This window comes from Staurois parvus, unplaced genomic scaffold (genome assembly GCF_062004578.1).
Source record: "Staurois parvus isolate SC_StPar_1 unplaced genomic scaffold, SC_StPar_1.0 ptg001270l, whole genome shotgun sequence".
NCBI classification, from domain to species: domain Eukaryota; kingdom Metazoa; phylum Chordata; class Amphibia; order Anura; family Ranidae; genus Staurois; species Staurois parvus.
This window is the reverse complement of record NW_028319066.1, coordinates 2410928-2428503: the sequence shown is the minus strand read 5'-3', so window position 1 is coordinate 2428503 and position 17576 is coordinate 2410928. Positions and strand designations below refer to the sequence as shown.

The 17576-nt window shown below is 43.2% G+C and overlaps 1 protein-coding gene across 6 annotated transcripts in view; it reads right to left on the bottom strand.

Annotated features, from left to right (window-relative positions):
* Nucleotides 1–17576, bottom strand: part of LRRC7 (leucine rich repeat containing 7) — a 508212-nt gene that overhangs the window by 11965 nt on the left and 478671 nt on the right. For 5 of the 6 annotated variants that reach the window (XM_089660766.1, XM_089660763.1, XM_089660761.1 and 2 more), the window contains 2 exons: nt 14172–14264; nt 9592–9666 (listed from right to left, as the gene is read on the bottom strand). In XM_089660766.1, the coding sequence (XP_089516892.1) occupies nt 9592–9666; nt 14172–14264 (168 nt within the window). The remainder of the gene's footprint in view (nt 1–9591; nt 9667–14171; nt 14265–17576) is intronic. The other variant, XM_089660765.1, reaches the window with a different exon arrangement.

Genomic DNA, 17576 nt, shown 5'->3' with positions numbered 1-17576 from the left:
GCCCGGGAGCCCCATGAGCTGTCAGTCCGCCCCTGGCCACACCCCTTTGATAACCCTCGACATATGACGTCATGCTCAACTGTTTTGATGCTCATTGACTCATCAGGCTTTCTAGGCAGACCCCGGCTGGTAAGAATGAATAGACCTTGGACTGGATTCCTGTTGCCTGGTGTACTACTGCCATCCAGATGACAGCTTAAGTAGAATAAGCCTTTATGACAAGGAGTTACCAATTTTCGTTCTTTTTCCTAGTAAATATCAGTTTTACTACACTTAGATTGAGCCCTCAGGTGTTCCTTTGCCACTGCTACCAATATGGAGACATAGCCCAGGGCTCAGGTGCAGTTGGTGGAATGTCATGGTAATGTACCAGCACTTAGAAGTCGCCTACGTTTTCGCTAATTTGATTTACATCTTTCTGCTGTATAAACAGGTGGAAACACAGTACTCAGAAGGAAACACATTGTACAGTGATGAAGGTTGCTCTTATTTCACAGTTCTCCTGTGTAACAAACAATAGGCCACTTATGTACGGACCAAGCTTCTAAAGGGAAGTAATGAGCTTAGGCATAACGCCGCATGTTCTCTTAAACGTTATTTCCATGTAACCTTGACACGCTTCAAAAGGAATGCTATCAGTCAAGGCTGTTGCCTGGCAACTAAAACCAAGGGATAAAAAATGTTTTCAAAGGATTCATAAAGCCAAACTGTTCTGCATTTACTAATAATTAACCTCTTGTGGCCAACGTGCTGTAGAGCCATAAGTGTCTTGTAAAGCGGGGACGAATGTCATCACGATTCTTAAAGGGATCCAAGACTGAAGTGTCACTCACAAGTTAGTCATCCAGATGCAGTTATTCTTATATAAGATCATGCAAAAAAACTTCAGCACTGGTCCAATGCGTTTCGTGGGCCAAAAGTCACCCCTTCATTGGGGCTTGAAGACAGAAAACAGTATATAATGACTTGACTGGAATAGGGCTCATTAACACAGATGTATGCAAAATATGCAGGACCTTGCTGGCAGAAAGATCCTGCATCTTTGCTGTATGCATGTTACAGTGGAAAGAGATTAGGGATTCAGTTGGCCACTGGCGCTCTCCTTGGCTCTTACCAGCTGTTGACAAACACTGATTTTTTTTGTTTTTTTTTCCGCATACGTGCAACTATAACGAAAAACCCGTAATTGTTCACAAAAAAAGTGCAAGTGCAAAACACCACATGAAAAAGTGCACTTAGGGGTGTGCTTTGTCCTTCCCCCGAAGGGGATGGACCACTACCCTGATCCCCCGGGGCACGAAGCTCCTGACAGGGACAAGGTTCCCATTTGGTCCTCCTGGCCAAAAGGCCTGGTGGACCACCGTTCCTTGTGTCCAGCCAAAGCCGGACACCCAGTAAAAGTGCACTTAGGGGTGTGCTTTGTCCTTCCCCCGAAGGGGATGGACCACTACCCTGATCCCCCGGGGCACGAAGCTCCTGACAGGGACAAGGTTCCCATTTGGTCCTCCTGGCCAAAAGGCCTGGTGGACCACCGTTCCTTGTGTCCAGCCGAAGCCGGACACCCAGTACTTGGTCAAGGGGCTCTCCCGAAGAGAAAACCCCCTAGGGACAGGGGAGGAAGGAACCAAAAGGCCACACATCCTCCCCCTACACTTCAGGGCAGGCCCGAGGACCCACACCTTCCATCCTGTGAGAAAAACACACACATATGTAAAGAAAAAGTGACAATACGTGGGAGTGAATAAATTAAATAAAAAGAAAATAAAAAAGTGGTCGTTCCAAATAGTGCACAGACCAGGCCCTGAGGCCTGTAGCAAAAATTGCCCTGATCCTAGCCATAAGGCCTGGTCCTAAGGGCGCTGTGCAGAAAAAGTGGTAAATCAGTGACCATGTGCCATCTTCACACTGTGGGGTCCCACACCCAGGTGTTACTAGTGGCACCCCTGAGGCGACTACTCAGGGGGCACTGGTTTGCGGACTCTCTGCCTTCCCGACCCCTGGCCAGACAAGGTAGATCCGTCCAAATCAGGAGGAACTGGGTCCTTCCGGTCTCCCCGGGGGAATTACTCCCAGGCCCCAGCTACGTGTGGGCGTCCCGGTTTCTGTCCCCCCGGTACTAGCCGTCCAGACCCCCATCATACCAGCAGGGGTACTATACAAACAGTCATCCCCAAACACATTGACAAACACTGATGAAGGAGGTGATTGGTTGAAATGCGTTGGTTCTGTGTTAAAGTCTTTAAGCCGATCTGATATTGGAATAAATTTGCATCTGGATAGTGAACTCATGGTGTGGCCCTTCAGTCTCAGATTCATTTAGTTACAAACCAAGAAAACTGTGGATATCCTTTGATGTAGAGAAGCCCAGAATCCAGATACTCTGTTCAGACATCATTAAAATACCGTTAGACAGTGACACCAATGGGATAATTCAAGGGCTCCAGTGCTTCCGTTCCATTGTCAAGCTACTAAGATGCCTAATGACCATCTTCAATCAAATTTGTTTTTTTTGCTTTAGACAGACCAGGTTTTATATGTGGTGTCTTTCCCCATAGAGGACACTTACTCTCTCTTCATGTTGTTAGGACAAGTGATGGGAAATCTCTTCAGTATAGACACCAACTGCAACAAACCACTTTTTCCATGTAAAACCTTGATAGAACGTTTCTCAGGTTATTGATGGTTGTATGGAGTGAAAGGATGAGAGTGCCAACCTTGTAAGGATTGGTCCAGGTATAATTGTTTGTCACAACAAAAGGGTCTCATCAAGAGTTGACAGCCAACACATTTCAGGGCTCGAGAACAAAATGCTCAAAGAAGAGCTGAGAATTGTTAGACTTGGAAACGTAGTTAAATGAGGGGAGACCAGGGGCGGACTGACCATTTGGAAACTCGGGCACTGCCCGAGGGACCGGGGTCAGTAGGGGGCCCCATGAGATGCCCCTGGTACCTTTTTCATAGGCTTTTTTGAGTTTGGGCAAGGACACAGGGGCCCCATGAAACCCTATTGCCCGGGGGCCCCATGAGTTGTCAGTCAGCCCCTGGGGGAGACTTAAAACAAGCTCAATAACACTGGCAAGGCAGCTACCACATAGCAAGGCTTCCCTCAATGGTCACCCAACACTAGCTCAAACCAGAAAAATACAGAAAGGAGCACCAGAGCAAAACCGGATGAAAGAGTCCAAGGTAATTTTATTTGTTGGTAAAAAAGTCATATAAAAACAGTCAATGTGTTTCAGGGCTCAACACATGATAAAACTTCTATGAAAACAGTGACTTCACAGATCTATATTAGAATTAGTATTTGACTCTCCACATGGAATAATAACTTGACAGTTGCTGAGGGGTAACCATTTCAGAGGTTATGCAGAATCCCCCCTTTGTCAGGGCTTAGTATTACTGTTCAACTAGATGGATGGGTACTTATTCCTGAGTTTGCCTGGCTTCCAAATAACTCACCAAGTGAGCTCATACCCACAGTTCACAAATATTTAAAACAAAGCCTTGATGAAGGGGAATTTTTGCATAGTCCCTGAAACACGTTGGCTGTCAGCTTTTGATAAGACCCTTTTTTTTTCTTAAAAATAAAAATGTATATCTGGACCAATCCCTATGGCTTGGCATTCCAATCCTTTCAATTAATATGAGCTGAATTTCATAGCAATGGGCAAAACCACAATTCCACGTTTGGAGTTCAGCATCCCACTATCCCAATTCCAGGTTATTATTACTATCAGCATCTTCTTGTTCTGGAGAAAGTGATCCCCTAATTTCCAGTCCTGCTGTCACAAAGCCAAATTGCCCCAATGGGTCCAGGACAGAGATAAGACCTTGGGAGAGTATTTACTCTTTAAAGTGTATATATAGTCATACTCTAGCCAAAAAAAAAAAAAGTTTGGGCCTAAAGTGGAACTTCATCTCTGTATCCATCCCTTTCCCCGGTCTTTCTTCCATGTCGCCATCTTGCAAGGTTCAGTGCATGTACTGGTTCCTGTCGGGTATTTGGGACCTGGCAAAAACTGACTGTGCATCTGCACAACTGAGGGGGGTTTCTGCACAAACGCTGCCAGTTTCTGCATGGGAACTCTAGTTGACTGCTGCATTTGTGCGCATGTGTAGATGCCTCCTGCGATAGCTGTGATGTAGCAATCTCAGATGGCAGAGGGGCCCAGCCTAGACCAAAAAGCAGGAAGTGCTGCCTTGCATCACAAAAAAGAAAACCTCATGAAGGTAAAAATTATAATGATTTTGTTTCCACCTATATTTTTAAGTGGGAGAACCAAAATGAGAAAATGTTGCTGTAAGGAGTAAAGTACCAGTTTAAAGTGGTTGTAAACTCTTACATATACCCAGTGAAGTGAATACCTTCTGGGGATACACAGAGATGAAACACATCCTCTTACATAAGTTGTACCTGTTTATCTGCAGTCGTCTCTTTTCTACATCCTTTCAAAGTGCAAAATTTATACAGCCTATCTGAGCTTTCAGAAAGCAGGGGGTGGGGAGATGCAGTTACACTCTTCAGAGCTCAGTGAGGAGACCTGAGAGCTGACTGAAGGGAAGAGACACACCCCTTCCTTTACGCAACACACAGGAATACAGTTGAGGCCATCAATCACAGATTGTGTGCTGGAACTCTCTCCCCTGTCACCTATTTACCTCTTGGTGTCAGGAGAACTTGTTAAAAGCTGATAACAGAGGAACCAGGCAGCAGACAGAAATAACACTCAGGAGGTTGTTTACTAAAACAGCAAACCCAACTACTCCTGCGCTTGGGGATGGACTCAGCATGGGCTATGGTTACATCTCAGATGTCCTGGAATGTGCACTCCTTGCTGCCCTCAACAGACAGGGGTAGTCCAAATGCACTGGATATAAAGAAAACAAACAGAGGGCGCACCGGCCTAGTGCATTACCGTAAAAAACATTTATGGAAGAAATAAAAATATCATAAATGTCAAAGTCACATCATAAACAGCAGCACTGTCCAATCCACACTACGTGGTCATCCGCAATGGGAACCCTGGACTTCCAACAGGCTAACGCGTTTCGATGACTTGCCTCTTCCTCAGAGCCAGCCTTTGACGTTTATGTCATTTGTGAGTACGATACCTATTTTTATTTTTTCAATAAATGTTTTTTACGGTAATTAACTAGGCCAGTGCGCCTTCTGTTTGTTTTCTTTATATCCAGGGTATTTACTAAACCTAGAGAGTGCAAAAAACCTGGTGCCAATCAGCTTCCAGGTTTTATTGCCAAAGCTTAACCGAACAAGCTGAAGCTAGAAGCTGATTGGCTACCATCAGGGGCGGACTGACAACTCATGGGGCCCCCAGGCAATAGGGGATCATGGGGCCCCCGTGTCCTCACCCACACCCAAAAAAGCCTATAAAAAGGTACCAGGGGCATCTCATGGGGCCCTCTACTGACCCCGGGCCCTCGAATGATCAGTCCACCCCTGGCTACCATGCACAGCTGCACCAGATCCTGAGGGAACCGTTTTTAGTAAATCTTTCCTTAGTGCTCTGGATTGAGACAAGTACACACTATAGAGGGATATGCTTTGTTAATATTTTATGTCAGAGGTTTACAACCACTTTAAGATACACTAAAAAATAAAAATAAATAATGAAATAAAGATAAAGTAAAAGGTTTAAACATATTTTCTAATACCTGCATTAAGTAAAAGAACCTAAAATGTTGTTCTATTTGCTCCCCTTGTCACTGTTCATAACACAGGCATGCTGTGCCTCCTATTCAGAAAACACAGCAGTGTCCGTGTGCTTGAAGCTTTCCTCTGTTAGTGCTGACACCATCCGGGACATCTAGCAGAACTGCAGGAATCGATGTGAATTGAGATGGAGATCTCAGCTGGATAATGAGACTCTGCAGGAGCTGTCTTTCTCATCAGGCTTGCAACTTTCTGCTAACAGCTGATAAATAAGGAATATTACTACTTCAAATTTCATACTGACAAGTGTAAGAAATCGAACGATGCACAGTTTTAAACATTAAAAATATTCAGTGTAATTTAATTTGTAATTTCTTTTTCCTTCTTAGATTTATTTTCATTAATCGTACTATTCAAATGATAAAGCGACAATCAAGTGCATGCCCAGGCAGCATAAATAAATACTCTATGCAGTGCAAATATTCAGTACATTCACATGCCCCCCCCCCATGTTTTGTCTTTTTAAAAGTGCTTAAAGTGAAGAAAAATACCAGTTGATCCTGCCAGAAATCCAGGGAGATCCTAACTTTCCTGTAGTAAGCTGACGATGCGGCTTCTGCTGCAATGGAATCTCAAGCCACATTGTCAGACCTTCTCACATGCTGAGCTACAGAGGATCTTCCTATAATCAACTCCAGAACATAAGGGGGAGGTGTTCGGTAGTTCGGCACAGGAGAACTGAGGCAGGTTTCAAAACACTACAGCTCTCTACAGTACACCCCAGGAGATCATTGGATTTCTATCAAGATCAACAGGTATTTTTCTGTACATTTTACATGTTTAATGTTTTTTTTTAAATACTGTAGCTGATGACTTAATAAAGAGACACTTACCTGTCCAGGGATCCAGCATTTTCCTCATCCAGGACGGTTGTTCGATGGTTTTCGGCTGTTGACTTCCTGTGGTCCACAGCCAGCTACACACAGCACATTTGCAAGGCACACTAAACTCTGTGAATGATCCCGCCACCTCCTGCAACCTGTGACATGTCCCAGGAGGTTGCAGACAGAGGAAGGGGGAGAACTTCTGCTGGGAAACGTCTAGGCCATTCCAGCAGAAGTGGGAGTGGGTATCTGCCAGAAATAGATACCTCCTTCCCCCAACCCTCCATAAAAGTGCCAAAAGTGTTAGAGAGGGAAGGGGAAAGAGGATCAGCGGACTTTCCCTTTGAAGGTGAAGTTGCGCTTTAATAAGAGAAATTATGGGGATGCTGGCAAGTATAACAAATATGTACTGAACATTTTTATTTTTGCTGAATAGTTTTTTCATTTTGCCCCAGCAAAGTTATTATTTAAATTAGAAGAAAGGTTTTGAGTTGTCACCAGAACAGGAATAAAGGAGATTTTCTCTCACCTCCATCATGCCCCAGACGGTGTCACATATGACGAAATGCATAGGTGCATGCTGGTGTCATCGCGTTCCTACGTTTTCGGAAGAGTGTGCGGTATTTGTGTTTTTGCCGGCTGTGAGGATTTTATATTGCGCAATCTTCACTTAAACATTGTAAGTGTGATTTTAATTTCAATAAATGATGTGAGAAAATATTTTACTCTATGGAAGTGTTATATCCATATATTTTTATGGAGGAGGTACGTGGAGTACCATCTTAAAGAGACCGCTTCCTCTTGGAAAGCATACTTAGCGGAGTAGTTACCTCTAGTGCAGTTGATACTTATGAGCTTTTGTCACCTTTCCTTAATTAGAGGGTCATTTACAACTGGCAAGCTTACAATCTTCTATCTAGGTGTCGGTCTTCATATCACTTCGACCTAAGAACTATACTTGAGTCACCTCCATCAGATCATCCCCTGCAGCTATCACCTTTTCTACCACCTCCCCCTTCCTTTAGATTGTAAGCTCCATGAGCAGGGCCCTCCTATTCCTTCTGCACTGAACTGTATTGTAATTGTACTGTCCCCCTTCATATTGTAAAGAGCTGAGCAAACTGTTGGCACTATATAAATCCTGTATAATAATAATAATAATAATAATATCACTCTCCATAAGATCCTAAAGGTGACAGACTTTCATTCATATTTATGAACACTTAGAAACATGTAATGCACATGTACTTCACATATGTGGACTTCGTACAACTTTTCACCACTCTTATTGGACTGATATGTTAAAAAGCACAATTATTATTATTTATGTTTGTTATGCACATTTTTGACACCTAGGTTTGATTTATTTTGTATAAATGAGTATAGCACAGATTGATTTATTATAATGTATGATTTCCTCTCACTACCTGTTTGGCTATGAGACTGAAAGTGAAGGGAAATCTCCCCAATTGGACACAGATGCCAAAACCCCCCCCAAAAAACAAAAAACAGCCAAGGGTTACAACCCTCCATTATGCTATGCAAAAAAAAAATCACAATTAGATCTATTTTAATAGTAGAGATGAGGAGGGGACAGCTAATTATGCATTAACAGAGCACAAATGTGAAAAAAATTAAAGAGATACACATATACAATAACAATGCATCACATTAAAAAATTGACGTTGTGAAGTGACATCTCTGCCTATACAATGACTATTACCTCACCAGAATGGAAAAATAAAACAGAGCCAAAGAGGAGTGAAACAGACATCTTCCTAAACAACTAATAATTTTAAAACCAACAATTATTAAATAATAAAAATATAGATAAAAAAATCTATATAAATAATGTACCGGGACCAATATACAAAAGATTGTGAGTAATATTTTTTGTTCAATAGCCAGAATATGAAAGAAGAAAAAAAAATATTGACCTGGAACAATAAAGCTTTACAAGCGTTGGATTTTACGGTGTGCTGCAGGCTGCTATTCTTTATTCCTAGCTGAATGGGTAAGAAAGTAGTTGGACCAGAACTGATCTTTGAGTTCTCTATTACAATATATAACAGTCTTTCTCAACCTTTTTACCCCAGGAGAAACTTTGAAATAATTATCAGGTCCCAGGGAACCTCTAAAATAAATTAATCAGTGGTAGGAGGGAGGAATGCCCCTTACATTGATGGTCAGAGGGAAGAATGCCCCTTACATTGGTGGTCAGAGGGAAGAATGCCCCTTACATTGGTGGTCGGAGGGAAGAATGACCCTTACATTGATGGTCAGAGGGAAGAATGACCCTTACATTGATGGTCAGAGGGAAGAATTACCCTTCAATTGATGGTCAGAGGGAAGAATGACCCTTACATTGATGGTCAGAGGGAAGAATGACCCTTACATTGATGGCCAGAGGGAAGAATGACCCTTACATTGAGGGTCAGAGGGAAGAATGACCCTTACATTGAGGGTCAGAGGGAAGAATATTCCTTAAATTGGTGGTAAGAGGGAAGAATGACCCTTACATTGGTAGTCAGAGGGAAGAATGCTCCTTACATTGGTGGTCAGAGGGAGGAATGCTCCTTACATTGGTGGTCAGAGGGAAGAAGGCCCCTTACATTGGTGGTCAGAGGGAAGAATGCCCCTTACATTGGTGGTCAGATGGAATAATTCCCCTTACATTGATGGTCAGAGAGAAGGATGCCCCTTATATTGGTGGTCAGTGGAAAAAATGCCCCCCCCCCTCCCTTTCAGTAGTGGCTAGAATGTCACCTATAGAGGCAGCAAAAAAGATCATTGGTATTATATTGCTGGCTCTGCTAAGTGGCTCAGACCTGAAACTAGGTAAGCACCATCAGATAGGAGGTCAAACAGTCACAGCTCAAGGAACCCCTAGCTACCTCTAGAGGAACCCTAGGGTTATATGGAACCCTGGTTGAGAATGGCTGCTATATAATCTCAACATAACATGCTCCAATATTGTGTAGAACCATTAAAGTACGTTCACAAGACATGCAAAAATGCCAGTCAAGGTAAGCTTACCTGTAGGATCTTGTCCCCAGGCTGGAGTACCCCATACGCTGGTCCATCAGGCTGAACCCTAGTAACAAAGATACCCTATAAGTCAGAAACACAGGTTAGGCGTCTATCACGATTGCTCTACACTGAAGTTGTACTAAGTGTGATGCCTCTGGGTGTCCACGGAAATAGATGGAGGCGACTCACTTCGGTGTGTGTTGGGAGCACGGCACTGATGTAACGCATGACACACATCAACAGGATGGCGCATACATATGATACGCATGCAGGTTTATACTGCAAGGCAATATATGGCGGCCAATTAAAATATATTCCCTTATCTGACTTCTGTAAAGGAAAATCTGATTGGTTGGTGTGGATTACTGTACTTTACACATATTTATTATTAAATAGGTAAGCCTACTCTGGACAGACAGAGAACCTCAACATGGAGGATTATAAGGTGCACTGAACCCTACAAGCATTGGAATTGCAGTATGCATCAGGGCTTGGTTGACTTCCCAAGAAGAAACGTATCCAAATTAAATGCTTTGTACTGTATTCAGCCATAGAACAAGGCAACACGTGCATGCAGCTGGTAGGGTTCAATGAACCATATATGCAGGCAATTGGGGAACCACTTCCACTTTGCTCTGCATAGCTCCATCCAGGCAAGGCATGGGCAGATTCTGAACTGGCTGATTACATACAATATACCCTTACCTGTAGTCTTTGACAGTGCTGATAAGGCAGCCTAATATCAATCTGTCCCTATTTTTGTTGGAAAATAGTATACGTCTTTCAAACCAAGCAGATATTGACTTAAAGAGGACCTGTACTTTTTGAAATGTTTATCATCAATCAGTTTAATGACAGGTATTATGCTTTCCAACATATTATAAAACATCAGGACCTGGTTCTGAACCTGCGACCTTTGCTGTGTCTGGCAATGTCTCTTCTTGCTGGACTACCTGAGATGCTGGACTGATCCATTGAACAATCCTGCCTTGTGCTTTCTGCTGAACTTTAAACTCCTTGCTCCTCCCATGAACTTCATATTTAGGCCATGCCTTTAAACTTCTTGTTTGCCAGATTATTGTGCCCTCTCCAGCCAATATCTCGCTCTTGTCACTTTGCTACCACCTTTTGGCTTGTTCCTCGACTATGCTTCTACTTTATCCCAACCTGCGACCATGTGTTACCGATCTTTGGTTGAGTGGTGACTGCACTTTTGCTTAATCCCTACCTACTATATCTGCTGCTGGACCCCACTTGCTCACCTCCTGGTGGGGCAATCCTGAGGACAAAGACCTTGTACTAGCATACAGCAAAACTCATTTCGTCCATCAGGAGCTCTGGTGAACACTGGTTATTGCTTAGACTCCACACCTCAGGTGAGCCCATGTCATCCACTAAGGTGATCTGCTGCTGCACTTTCCGGCTGGTGGTGGGAACCTCTCTACTGCTATAGCTACTGTCCTCCAAGCCTGACCCCTGACCATGACATGAAAATTGTCTTTTTTCACACCCCAGAAATAGATGGTCTGCCTCCTAGCTGAGAGTTTGTTCCATGGTTCCCCATTAAAGGGCCTCTTTAATATATGTGTTCTACACTGGTTTCCTTCTAGGCTCCCTTATGCCACATACTGATGCCTTCTCTACCTACTACAAACATAAAAAGTAAAAGCCAAGCTGAGAAAGAGGTCTATAGATGTGTAAAGGTGGCCTGCTGAATTACTCTGCTTTTCATTCAGCAATTACTACAGTTCATCAGGTCACCCCACTAATTAAACTTTATATAAATATACATTTTAAAATGTTGGGGAGTACATTGATCTGTAGTTAATTCACTGCTTTAATTTATTTATTCTAGAAGTTGAAACCACACTAAATACCTTGTGGTCCTCCCTGTGCCCTTGAGTATGATGTGGTTTCTGTTAGGTCTTGACCACCCTAAGCACAAAAACAGATCCCTGCTAATTTGGTCAGATTTCATCCCTACATTTTAAGGGGACTCACAGGATAGCGTGCCAATGCATGCTGGACCTGTAGCTCATAGTCAGCCCATGACATCACAGACTGACATGCCACAGACAAGCCCTGCACAACTTGATCCTTGAATGGTCTGAGTGCAGCCAAAGAACTCTTCAGATATGTGACATCGGCACAGACAGTCTATCATGGTTCGGGGTCTCCATCCTCAGAACCTGGGGAGGAAGATGGGCTACAGTGGTCACCAATGTGGAAGAACTGCTTTGTAAGAGGACAGTAATAGCATTGCTCTCTAGCAGCCTCATGTATTTTTTTTTACAGTCTATGACTGCCTCCGAAAGCACATCCTTATTCTCTGATCATCTCCTATAGCATGTCTGCAGTCTCTTACCATACCTTGCAGCATGACCATTGTCTCTGACCATGGCTTGTAGCATGCCCATAGACTTTGATTCTCTCGTAACTTGCCCATAGTGTCTTGCCATTTCTTGAAGCATGCCTATAGTCTTTAACCACATCTTGTAGCACAGCTATAGTCTTTGACCATTTCTTGTAGTATGCCCATAGCCTCTGACCATCTTCTGTTACATTTCTGCAGTCTCTTATAGCTTTCGGTAGCAACAATCACCGAATATTATTTGTGGCCCTTTGGTGATGTCATAGGAAATACTTGAGGTTATTTTATTAGCTATAGCTATATTTGAAAAGTGTAGTTGATTTGAATATTGTTCATATTCGGGGAAAGTATTTCCTTATATTACCTGCACAAATGAAAGCTTTGCAGTTCCATAATTTACAAAGAGGTTTTTTAGAACTATTTGTACACCAGCTGGAAATTATTTGAGTTAATAGCAGGTTGCAGTCCTGTAATTATACGCTTATGTAATGACTAAGCATAGCAAATGATTGAAGTCCTACTGGTACAGTATGTGGGCTTGCGCATAACCTTTCCAGCCAGCACCTGAATCAATTAGCTAGAGTGTTTCCCCCCTCTGTTTCTACACTGGATACAAAAACTTCCTTCAAGTTTTCAAGAACAAAAGAAAAGGAATACTTTAAAAATGGATACTATGGAGATGTTTATGCGCGTGATGTCCACCAAATGGCACAAAATTCAAGAAAGCAATAGATATCATAAGATAACAATATTTGTACATTTGTCAGTACAGTATTTTGCTTGTCAATGCTATTATAACATTTTTGGATTATATCATATGTGGACCTGAGGATAGATGGGTTGAATATTCACTAGCTTTTTACATCTCTTGGTGGGTCTTGGTGGGTCTAGCAGCATCACTTATCCAGCCAATCCCAAGGCAAGGTTGTTGCAAACCTAGCAAATCTCAATCCTCTTGCACTAATGCTTAGAAAAATAAATCAAGTATGAAAGTGATACTTCCTTGTAAGGGAAGGTGGTGGGTAGAAGAAGCTGCAAACTCAGACTGATGAAGTTCTAGAGATACTGTATATTTTAAGCAGTTGGGTGATTCAGCCTTGCAGCATCCATCCAAAACTAGGATACCATTTTTTTAGAGCAGAATCTTTTGCCACCAGGATCCCAGGACAGTTATTTTGGTGCAGAGGAACCTTTCCAAAGAAGTCTCCAGGCTGTCCGTGTCAGTCACTGTAGACTCGAGAGTAGAGGTGACCTCAGGTTTCCACTGAACTCATCTCTAGCCAAATTCTGAACTTGTGCTCTTTTTTCAGTCCAGTGAACTGCAGGCCGGGTCATTTCTGCCCTACAGCTCATGTAAACAAAGAGGCAGGCAGCAGAGTGGTAATGACCCAGCCCTCTGAACCTAACCTCCTTGTCAAACTCAATATATAGATGACAAAAGTGGTGCAGAAGTACTCACCAATGAACTAGTTAAAGCCTACATCCAGGCAGTGCTAAAAATGTACTTTATCCACCCCATATTGTTATACAGTATTTATTATATGAAGAATATATTTCTCATTTTACAAGGTGATGATAAAGCACGGATATTTTCAATTCTAATTCAATTCGAATAATTTGAACTCCTTGAAAATTTTTTAATCCATTTGAAAACGAATAAACAAAACAAAAAACGAAACAAAACAAATCTCATTATGAATGCAAGGAAACAAAATCATTAACTTAAAGAATCGATCTGAAACATAACAAAACAGATGTCTATGTGTAGTAAGGTAAATAGTTCTCTGTTAAATCATCCCCTAGAAAAATGGGCATTCGATTCTTCATCAGTTGAGAAAGAACAAATTAAATTTTTTTTGAGCACTGTCTGATGTTCTGCTTTAAGAGTCCATCACTCTTCTGCCTGTGATGGTCAATGCCAAGCCTTTTGTCATGTGATCTCTACCTGAGATCAAGAAGAGCTACTAACTGGCCTCTGAGGTGGGGAACTGATGTAGGGTCCCCTGGGGTGGAGAATTGACATTGTCAATATATTCTATTAGGAGCTGTAAACTATAGTGGCGCCACAGAAGTGAATAAACAAAAATATTGATACAGTTTGTTCTATATAAGAAACTTATATGGTTCAGTACCAGTTGGTGAATTAAAAACAGTGACAATGTATGTGTGTGCATGTGAAATACAAGACAAGACAGAAAAAGACTCATTTACCCACCTTATCAGAAGGTTTGAATGGGTTCCCCTGACCGCTGAGTCCACCGCTGATACTAAATCCAAGCCCAGGATTCTTCTCTATCCTTACACAGTACTGGTATAAAGAGACAAAAGGGACATCAAAAAGAAACTTTACAGTAAACCTGGAAATTTCCATACAAAACCCTTAAAATTTAATAAATAGGAAACTTTTTTCGAGCTTGTAGTGTGCAGTGCAGGGATGAAGGGACTTAACCCCTTCCAAGGTGGCGATGGTGAGGCCACCTTTGGCATGCTCATTAGAATATCCTACTAGGCCCAATTTTAGATAGGAGCCAATAAACCTACCAGCATGTCTTGGGAATGTTGGAGAAAACTGGATATCTGAAGGAAACCCACTGTCATGGTCAGGGATCAGGCTCGGAAACAGGTAGCTATAACAGTAGAGAGGGTCCCACTGATCAGCAGGATAAGTATATAAGCAGGTCACCCTTGTGAATTATGTGGGTTCACCCAAGGTGTGGGGTCTAAGCCAGGGGCGGACTGAAAACTCACGGGGCCCCCGGGCAATAGGGGATCATGGGGCCCCTGTGTCCTTGCCCAAACTCAAAAAAAGCCTATGAAAAAGGTACCAGGGGCATCTCATGGGGCACCCTACTGACCCGGGCCCTCGGGCAGTGCCCAAGTTTCCAAATGGTCAGTCCGCTCCTGGTCTAAGCACTAAGCGGTATTTACCAGAGCTACTGATGGTGGAAATGGGATTTGTTGCATGTTAGTCCTAGGTTATGGTCCTCGGGATCACTCCACCAGAAGGTGAGCAAGGCGGGTGTCCAGTAGCAGATACAGTATAGCAGGTCAGGATCAAGCAGAAGCATAGTCAGTAAACAAACCAAAGGTTGGTAACAAGTGGTTGCATGTTGGGATCAAGCAGAAGCAGAGTCAAGGAACAAGCCAAAGGTCAGTATCAAGTGGTTGCATGTTGGGATCAAACAGAAGCGGAGTCGAGGAACAATCCAAAGGTCATTATCAAGAGGCAGTGAAGATACGGATGGCAGCAGGAGTGACAAGAGTGAGATACTGGCTGGAAAGAACACAGTAATACTGGGAAATGGGAAGTGCAAAGGCATGGCTTAAAAAAGAAGTTCAGAGGGTTCAAGTTTCACCAGAAACAAGGTATAAGACAAGGCTGTCCAAGGAATTGTCCATGGAGCTCACCAGCATCTCAGGTGGCTCAGCAAGAAAAGATACTGTCAGTCCCAGCAGAGATTGCAGGTTCAGATCTGAGTCCTGACACCCACAAAGCACAGGGAGAACATGCAAAACCCATGCAGACAATGCCCTGACCAGGAGTCCTAATAATTATTTGCCCTACTATGGAAGTCTAGTACTTGGCACAGGGACAACAAATCAGGCAAACTAATTATCTCATTATTACAGTAGTTGTTTACATTATTTTAATATTAGTATTATAACGATATACCCCCATTGTCACTTTTGGCACTCATCAATGGTGAATCTCCACCTGAATATAATTTAAACAAATTATTGAAACTCAAACAGTATTTATTTGAAAAAGAACATCTGTTGTTGAATACAAAATATTCTCCCCCCCCCCCTCCACACACCCCCAGGGTCCTAGCCCTGATGGATCATTTCGGTGAAATAAAAAAGATATGAAGGTATATATATCCACATAAAGCTGTCAATTTTATTGCATTTTCTGTAATTTTATCAGTAAGCAATAAAGCAGAAATGGCAGCTTGGCTCCGTCTCCTGTAATGTAAGTGTGTCCAGGGTCTGTCTGATTTATCACTCTGATAAAATGTGTGATTACAGCGGAGGCCTCATTGGCACACTCTTCGCACTGCAGGAAGAATCGCCGGGCCTCCAGGATAAAACAAGGCAGGGAAAGTCCTTAAAGCCCAGCTGAACTTTAAGTTTAAATCAGCTAAATTAATTCCAAGTGCATGGAAACAAAAAGGTGTACAAAGTCTTACAGTTCATTTTTTTTGGAAAGCAGCCACAGCCAGAGTAGAAAAGCCTGTCCCTGCCAACATGCTGCAGAAAATGACCCTTGCTTTTTCGTGGAAGCAGTCTTACAGTTAATTGTTTTTGGAAAGCAGCCACAGCCACAGTAGAAAATCCTTTCCTCTATCAACTAGCTGCAGAAGAGGACCCTTGATCTCTGCGTGGAAGCAGGGGTCTCGCTGCAAAGTCAGAGCTTTCCAATCAGCAGGGGGATTTAGCATTGCTCACTGCAGAGCATTAAAGTGATTCTAAAGCTAAAAATGTTTTCATTCCTTGTATTAAGGCAGTGATCCCCAAACTGTGGCCTGGGGGCTGGATTTGGCCCTTTCATTGCTTTTATCTGGCCCTTGGAGCACTGTTTCATCCACTGATGCCAACAATGGGACATAACTCCTTCCACTGACACTAATTATGAGGCACAATTCCTCACAATGACACCAACATTGGGGCCCAATGACACCAATGATGGGGCACAATTCCTCCCAATGACACCAAAGAAGGGGCATGGTTTATTTCCACTGACATCTGGGTCTGTTCTACCCACCCATGGCCACAGTCCGGCCCCCCCTGAAGTCTAAAGGATAGCAAACTGGCCCTTTGTTTAGCAAGTTTGTAGACCCCTGTATTAAGGTAAAAACAAGTTTTATATTTTTCTGTTCTACTCCTTTCCTGTTTGAAGGGGAAGAGATGGGAGAAGAGGTCCAGCGCTGTGTATGGCTGCATGTCTTCTCCCGCCTCTTCCTCTTCACACAGGGACTGGAGCAGCAGCAGCAGCCATTGGCTGCTGCTGCTGTCAATCAAAAGCAGTGAGCAGGAAGTAGGGGAAGTGGGGCTAAGCATCACCGTGTGTGTCTATGGAGCTTGGCTGTCTACGTGGAAGCAGTGGTCTCTCTGCAAAGCCAGAGCTCTCCAATCAGCAGGGGGTTTTAGCATTGCTGATTTCAGAGCTTTAAAGTGATTCCAAAGCTAAAAACATTTTCATTTCTTGTATTAAAATAAAAAAAATGTTTTATAGTTTTCTGTCCAACCCAGGGGCGAACTGGCAACTCATGAGGCCCCCAGGCAATAGGGAATCATGGGGCCCCTGTGTCCTTGCCCAAACTCAAAAAAGCCTCTGAAAAAGGTACCAGGGGCATCTCATGGGGCCCCCTACTGACCCCGGGCCCTCGGGCAGTGCCCGAGTTTCCAAATGGTCAGTCCGCCCCTGGTACCTTTCCCAGGGACTGGAGCAGCAGCTACTGCCAATCAAATTCAGTAAGTAGTAAGTGGGGGGCAGGGCTAAGTCCCGCTGTGTGTGTTTATGGAGCTCGGCTCTGTAGACACACAGCCCAGGAGCGAGCACATACTGTGTGCCCCAACAAACAGGTTCCTATGGGGCACACGAACAAGATGAGGAGCC